The sequence below is a fragment of the Poecilia formosa genome, unplaced genomic scaffold, assembly GCF_000485575.1.
Source record: "Poecilia formosa unplaced genomic scaffold, Poecilia_formosa-5.1.2 Scaffold24, whole genome shotgun sequence".
NCBI lineage: Eukaryota > Metazoa > Chordata > Actinopteri > Cyprinodontiformes > Poeciliidae > Poecilia > Poecilia formosa.
Genome location: NW_006799963.1, coordinates 615743 through 624237, shown reverse-complemented (window position 1 = coordinate 624237; position 8495 = coordinate 615743). Strand labels below are relative to the sequence as shown.

At 37.1% G+C, this 8495-nt stretch overlaps 1 protein-coding gene across 1 annotated transcript in view; it reads left to right on the top strand.

The window, feature by feature from the left end:
- LOC107835794 (B-cell receptor CD22-like) overlaps positions 1-8062 on the top strand; it is a 13884-nt gene extending 5822 nt beyond the window's left edge. The window contains exons 5-9 of the mRNA XM_016669399.1: positions 2620-2937; positions 3012-3257; positions 7263-7350; positions 7429-7459; positions 7994-8062. Of these exons, the coding sequence (XP_016524885.1) occupies positions 2620-2937; positions 3012-3257; positions 7263-7350; positions 7429-7459; positions 7994-8047 (737 nt within the window). The 3' untranslated portion in view covers positions 8048-8062. The remainder of the gene's footprint in view (positions 1-2619; positions 2938-3011; positions 3258-7262; positions 7351-7428; positions 7460-7993) is intronic.
- The last annotated feature ends 433 nt before the right edge of the window (positions 8063-8495 follow it).

Below are 8495 nucleotides of genomic sequence, written 5' to 3'. Positions count from 1 at the left end.
AATTATTCAGTGGCTTTACTTCTTTAGGCAAAGATTTCTTGAAATAATAAAAAGTGGCTTCAGACAAAAAGAATCATTGCTGCTTAAGTGTTTGGAGGGTAAACACCACAGAGAAATGAATCCAAACATGAAGCAACACCTATCAACTAGAAATGATTAGAAACCTGAAAGAGAAAAACTGCACCACTCTGTTTCCTAATATAACAACAAGTCATGCTGACAAATATTTATTCATATTTGAAAACTATTCATTTAGAGCAATAGCTTGAGCTGATCCTCTTCAAATGATAGTTCAAGGTAAGAAAATTTTTGTTTCAATGTAGCGTAACATTAATATAATTGCTGCTCTGATGATTATTCAAAATTTCGGTATAGCAAAACAAGAACATTTACCTTCCTCAGCATTTTCCAAGTCATGTTGTTAGCTCAGGCTTTTTCATCTTATTGTTGCTTGAAGGTTTAGTTTAATTTCCTTCTAAAGTCTCTTATGTAAGGCTACTACACAAATAATATAATTATGATAGGTATAAAACACATTAATTAATAATGGTGTATTAAATATATATAAGGTGAAATAAATTTTTTCCCTTTTCCTTTTTGTCATGAGTTTTATTCTTCATAAATGCTACTGGATCCATTTTATGATCTTTTGGTTGAAGTTGAGGAATATAGTGATTGGATATTTATTTTTATTTTAACAACTTTTTTAAACGACTGTCAAGTCATTTTCTGAAGACTGGAAGTTTTAGCTGATTAAAATATCTATCTGATGTGAAAAAAAATCTTAATTTTTCAGGAATAATTATTGTATTATGGCGCTAGATAATAAAGAAAAATGACTGAAGGAAGAGGTCAATTATGTTTTACGTAACTGAAAAAAACATACATTTATATATTTCTTAATAAACACTATAGATAAATAAGCTAGTAAAAACAAACAAAGAAAAATAATCTAGTCTTCTTCATAAAATTCCTGACCTGTTCCTCATCCACAAACCAGAAATGTTATTCTACACAAAGAGGACATCACTGAGGTAGTTTATGGACATATTCAGTTAATCACACCATAAAAGCAAATTCTATATCCAATTACATCCTCTTTTACAAAAGAGGAAGAATGACTCAGGTTACAGGATTTCATACATCGACTAGAGCAGGAGCTTTTAAGATCTTTTGCTCATCGACTGAAATTTACAGCCTTTATACAGCTGGTGATTGACCAGGTAAGAACATTTTATGAAGTTTACATATTTTGCAACTTTTAAAACAGAAAACTAACTTCTTGTCATTAGAATAGTTGAATTTGGTGTCATTATTTTTACTNTGTGTTTTTTATTTGAGTTCAATCAGTTGTTTCCTACTTCTAACACAGTAAAGTCTGTGATTTTTTTCAATTAGTCAAAAGAGACTTTAATTGAAAAAACTGAAATGTAATTTTTTTTTTTCTGAAATTTTCTCCAGTTTGACAGATGAAGGTCTATCAGACTCTGATGGCGGCTCTGACTGAGCACATGCTGACAGTCAACATCTTACTGAGTGTCTTCTTTCTTCCAGGTGAGATGTTTGTTCTCTTCCTTTCAAGTTGAGATGTAAAAAAATAATTTTTAGTCTGAAATATTTGATCTTGATATTGTTCAATATATTGAACTCAACTTGTAACATGATACAAGTGAACTGGAGTTCTTTGGATTATGAATTTTCTCTAAAGGCAGATTTTGCTCCACATTATGTTTATTATTGATCTCCTTTGCAGGTGATTTGACTGATTACTGTTATGGTGTTAAACCAGCCCTCAACCTCACTACACCAAATAACATGGAAGCTCTGACCGGATCTTGTTTGCAAATCCCATGTACCTATGAGACAGATCATGCTACATATGACAGCAGTAAAACTATCTATGGAGTTTGGATGAAAGGTAGCATAGATACAAACACCGCTATTTTCAACAGCAGCGGCTCAGTTAACACCTTTCAACTGAAAATAATTGGAAACCTGAAAGAGAAAAACTGCACCACTCTGTTTCCTAATCTAACAACAAGTCATGCTGACAAATATTTATTCAGAATTGAAAACTATCCATTTAGAGCAACAGCTTGTGCTGATGCTCTTCAAATAACAGTTCAAGGTAAGATTTTATTTTTCTTTTAATGTAACTTAACATTAATATAATTGCTGCTCTGATAAATATTCAAAATTTAGGTTTAGTACAAAAACACTCAGTCTTCCTCAGGATTTTCCAAGTCTTTCAAAAATGTTAGCACACAATATTTCAGATTAGTGTTGTTTAAAAGTTTACTTTGATTTCTTTGTAAAAAACTTAAGTGTGTCTACTACACAAATAACGTGATTAAGATTGGAACCAAAAATACTATTATTGGAGGATTTAATATATCCTTTGTAAAAATAACCCTTCTCTTTTTCCTTTTGTCTTCAATTTTGTTTATGTAAGAATGATAAATGCCAGGGGATCCACTTTAAAAACTTTTGGTTGAATTTGAGGAAAATAGTGTTTGGATATTTCTTATTCCGGAATGAATTAAACTTCTTGAAAAATATTTTAACTACTGTTTAGTACTTTTATGAAGACTGGAAGTCATCTGAGATCATTATCTATCTGATGTGAAACACCAGATTCTCCTTGGACTCCCAGCATTAATATCTCTGCTGGTGACCTGAAGGAGCATCAGTCTGTCACTGTAACCTGCTCAGCTTTCACTCCCTGTCCACACTCACCTCCTGAACTCACCTGGAATCTCCAACAAGACTCTCTCAGACAAACAGAGAAAAACACAGATGGAACCTTTACAACTAAAATCCAGGAGAACATCACTCTGTCAGACACACATGATGGATACAACATCAGCTGTTCTGCCAGATATCCTGTGATTGGAGGAAACAAGACAGCAGAGACAGAAGTGACTCTCAGTGTTTCATGTAAGTGATCCTGTCAGCAGGTCATGGTTCAGCTGTTTGTGATCAATAAAGTTCATGTGTCTCATTTTCCTCAGATGCTCCTAGAAACACCTCAGCATCCATCAGTCCATCAGGTTTGGTGTCAGCAGGTAGCTGGGTGGAGCTGAGCTGCTCCAGCAGAGCCAAACCTCCACCCAGATTCACCTGGTTCTGGAACGGCATAAAAGTGTCTGAAAAACAAAAGCACAGCTTCATTGTCACTAACGAAGGAGAGTTTTACTGTGTGGCCAAAAATGATTTGGGAAATGAAACATCATCAAGGATCTGTGTCAGTATTAAAGGTAAATGTTGTTACTTCTTGCTTCAAATCATTTCTGACTCTGAAAGTGTCTGACATTAGAAACGTAGATCAATAACATCAGAAACAGTAATTTTAAAAATGTGACCAAATACTGATCAGAATCTGTTCGACCCCATCTTTGGGATTTTTATTATCTATAATTTGGTCTTTTTCAAGGTTTAATGGTTTTCCAACTTACACCTGCAATTGTTTGAAAAGGAAGCATTGAGAACATAAATTTAATTCAGTTTTTCTCTGATCCACAAACAAATCAAATTATTTTCAGATGATTTTGACATTACAATTGATATTTGACCACTGCTGTTATCAAAAATGGTAGATTTTAGTCTAGAAGAGTTAGAGACCAATCCATACGCACAATGCCAGTCTTCTTTATATATTTCAAATTATATTATGATGTATGTTAAAGATCAGTGTTTGTCATTCGCTCATCTGTGATAAAACTTTATTAAACAGATTGAAAGTGTTAGCTCCAATGACATAAATGAGGATGTTTGAGGATCTATCCTGTAACCGTCAAACTGTAATCCTGTCAGAAACATGTTGCTATTGTTCACAGTGAAGCAAGTTTCAAATCAAAATAGATTAATACAGTATTAACAAAAAGAAAATAACTTTTTCTAAACTATAAAACTTGTATGTTGTGGGGGGTGGTTAACTGTCAGATAAGGCTTCTGCATGTTGGTGTTCCTCAATATGCCCAATTCGGTTGTCTTGGCCCTTTTGTCGCAGCCTGTGGGGTTTTCCCTGATTGGGAACGAGAATACAACCTGCTGAATGTGACAGGTAGCCAATCAGAAAGCGCGGTGACGTAAGAACAGAGGGGAATCCTAAACAGCTGACATATCGCGCAACTGAGATATCGGAGATGATATTTGGAAATGTTTATTATTATATGTAAAGGTCGATATTATATATGTTTATTATATGTGGTTATGTTTAATCAGTTAAAAATGTTAACTACAAAAAAACATATCTCACCTCCAAATCATTGTGCAGCAAGAGCGGCTGCTCCCGCCGTCTTTTATCCACTGCCTTTTCTTTTTATGACGTCTTTTATCTCTTAAAATGACTCCACAAACTATAACTATTGCTTCTACATCGTCATCCGTGTTTGGTTATTCTAAATTCCCGTATGCTATGTTGGGGGTTTTACTGGATTATCCTCTGGAATCGGTTCGTGTTGCTCCTGCCTTGGACACACGAACCGATCGAACCTGTTGTACTTTTATCAGCTCTGTGGTCATAGAGGTTTGGAGAATCAGCCAACAGTCCTTAAATCTTGGTCTAAACCAGACTTAAGACTCACAAGCTCTACTCATCTCCTCTCGACCACTGCCCAAACGCTCTCTGACTCTGGTCGCTATGGTAACGTTTATATATCCCTTCAAAATAAGATACAGATGCGCCACAAAAACAAACATTTTACTTTCGTGAAATTTTAACTCACGATAATGACTAACGGGAGCCCTGAGCTTGTTTCTCTGGAACGAGACGGTCCCATCTGGGAGTGATGGGAGACAATGACACCCGAAGTGTTGCTTATATCCACAGCCTGCTTGGTCTCTATGTGGCGAAGCAGTTTGAAGCTTCATTGCCTCATTAGCAGCCGGTCGCCGCATGTTACACAGAGCGGCTTGTCATGTGGGACTCAAGTACCGGTCCAGGATAAATCCATCCTCCTGTCTCTTCTCTGGGCCGTTTCGCCTTTGCAAATTATCTTTCCAAAAGCACCTGATCTGTTTCTTACTTATTTTGTTGCTTGTGGACTCAGTGTTGGCGCGCAAGTAACCGAGAGAATCCGGTTGGAGGATTTTCAAAATAAAAGATCCTCCAGACTCCAATAATACATAAAATGGAAATATTTAATTATTTCTTGTGCGGCCCGGTACCAATTGGTCCACGGCCCGGTACCGATCCACGGACATTAACTGAATGTTTAAATGTTTTTCGCACAATTGTAACGGAAAGGCAGCCACTCGTGGTTAATGTCTGGATTTTAGATGAAATTTGGTGATTCATCAGGACCATAACATTGGAATAATATGAAGGTTAAAATAGTCTAACATTAATGATGTAAAACATTAAAATTTTAAAACTATACTTGATTACTTGATGTTTTTGTAAACTCCAAACTGGAACTTCCTCACACTAATAATATGTTTCATATTTTTTGTCCCAGATTCTCCTTGGAGTCCCAGCATTAATGTTCCCTCTGACCTGAAGGAGCATCAGTCTGTCACTGTAACCTGCTCAGCTTTCACTCCCTGTCCACACTCACCTCCTGAACTCACCTGGAATCTCCAACAAGACTCTCTCAGACAAACAGAGGAAAACACAGATGGAACCTTTACAACTAAAATCCAGGAGACCATCACTCTGTCAGACACACATGATGGATACAACATCACATGTTCTGCCAAATATCCTGTGATTGGAGGAACCAAGACAGCAGAGACAGAAGTGACTCTCAGTGTTTCATGTAAGTGATCCTGTCAGCAGGTCATGTTTCAGTTGTTTTTGATCAATAAAGTTCATGTGTCTCATTTTCCTCAGATGCTCCTAGAAACACCTCAGCATCCATCAGTCCATCAGGTTTGGTGTCAGCAGGTAGCTGGGTGGAGCTGAGCTGCTCCAGCAGAGCCAAACCTCCACCCAGATTCACCTGGTTCNCAGATTTAGAAGTACACCGAAAGCTACAGAATTTGGTAAAAACTGTGAGCTTTCTGGAGTAATTAAAGATGCGTTCAAATCCATGCTGAGAGTGGAACTCCTTCAATCAGTGCTCCTCCGCAGCACTGATTGGCTAAGCAATGTAACGTGATCCTCTGCAGCAAGTGATGGCAAAGCGGGGCGCGTCATCACGACTTTACACAAGTGTGTCTTTACCTCCACGGCAGAGGCTCTGCCAAACCCCTGAGACCAACTCATCGAACCCCTATAACTCTTGGTGCAACTTTATCCAAATGAAGAGCTCTTCCAGTGTTTTCAGTTCATAACTGAGCAACAAGGCAACATTAAACTGTTTCAGAGGAAAAAAATAAGCTTATAGCAAGTTTGTGAAATTTCAAAGATTTAGCTAATCTTGTCACAAAAAGACGATCGAACCCAGGTTAAGAACCACTGATCTATAGCTTTTCATTTTAAATGTATATAAATTGTTCCAATGCTAAGCTAAGCATAACTGCTAAGCTTCCACTTAAGTCCCGTCACTCAAATAATGTTATCCAATATATTTAACATTAACACTACCCGCTATAGTTTTCTGTTTGTAAACATGACGGTAGGAGTTTTGGACACGTAGCACTGACAGGTAGACTTAGCTATCTATCCGTGCTGCGGTAGGAAAATCTGACGAGGTTGCACTGATAGAACAACGGCTTTAAATGCATAAACTATAAACCTATCTTTTAGAAATAAATCTGCTTCGCTAGTGAAATGTTCAGAGCAACAGAGAAGCTTGCAACCCGACGCTTTATCTGTAAGCTAAAAATGAATGAGCGGAGTTTGATCCCTCCCATAGATCTAAGAGCGGTTGTTTGGGTCCCACCTGATCTTTTTACCAGGTGTGCGATTCTGGCAGGTCGCCGGTTTATGAGCTTTTTTGTGTGTGTGTGTGTGTGTGTGTGTGGTTTGGCGAACTGAAGACCTGACGGGTCACCCGCTTGGATAACGGTTTAACCTGCTAATAGTGCATTCGCACTAAACGCGTTATGCGCGTTAAAAAACGCCTCTGACGCTTCAAGTTCGGCACGTTGCACTTTTGGTGCGTTTGTAACCAAAGAACAGAATCTACTTGGGTCCAGATAGCAGTTTACTATCAACCAGTTATGTTTATTACAAGTTACTGGACTGAAACACATCCAACTTCGTCTCAACACTGTCAAACAGTTTTCCTGGAAAAACCCACAAAGAGAAAGAAAAATAACAACTTAGATTATAAAGAATCCTTTCNATGAGGACTAAGTGGGTTTTTTTGTTCCAGATGATCGATCATCTGGATTCCTGGTCCTTAATATATTGAATATCCTGGGCATTGTATTGCTCTGCATTAGCATCATCAGCTTTGAGTGGTGAGATTATCTTTTATGAGTTGATACTTTGCAGCTGCTGTTAGATGTTGGTGTTTCAATATTTCTTTTTTCTTTCAGCTGGTTCAGATTCTCCAAGAAACCAAAGAAGGTAAACTAACTGAGTTCATTGTTTGCATCCTGACACAAACGATGTGTGGCAATTTGTTAGACAAGATTGTTCAGGCGACATAATTTTATTTTATGTCAAACAATTTCAGAAATGGTTAAGGCGAAAATGCAGTGTCCTTATCATCAGCTCATTTTCTTTACCACAATGGTAAATATCCTGCATAGATATAGTACTTAAACTTCTAAAATACTTAGAGTTTACAGTGAGTTACATTCCCTCAAACACATCCATACACTGATGCACAGGATTATTAGGTAACTTAGGGTTCAATCTTACAAAAAGACATTTCAACATATGATGAAAGGAAGCTGGAATCAAACTCACAACCAAATTTCAGACGATCACCACAAAACTACAACTTACCATCTCATTAAAGGACAAATATAGTGTTTTGTGTTTTTAGTTGGGAATCCAGTGAGACTGAAAATAATGAGACCAGCCTTTATTTCCTCTGAAACAGTTTGAGCTCAAGTACATTTACTGTAAAATACATTTTGTTTTTTCTGTCTACAGGAAACAGAAGAGCCAACCTATGTCAACAATGTGATGGAAACTAAAGCATCATGAACCTCAAGGAGACCAGGAATATTTCAAAGCCTCTGTCAGAAAGAGGATTTATTATTTCTATCCATCTAGTTAATCTTTCCAATAATTAATGTTTGTGTTTCAACAAGCTTATTTCTATCTGCAAAGGCCAATAGGTGGAGGTCTGGATACACTGTGGACGCATCAGCAGTCCATCACATTACCATTCATTGTGCTTTAGAAATCACTCATTACTTCTTGATACTTTTTTTCTGCAATGCAATGTAGTACTTATTGACTAAATAGTAATGCTTCGGTAGAACACTGAAATATAAATGTTTGCAAAATAATGTGTAAATGCCCGTTCCATGTTTTATATGCTGATTCTAAGTTGTTACCCATAGTACCCAGCAGGGGCGCTGTAGTTTGGTTCATGTTGAGTTAAAACTGTAGAATGAGAGGAAGTGTTGCTAGCCTCCTGTCAGCCAGC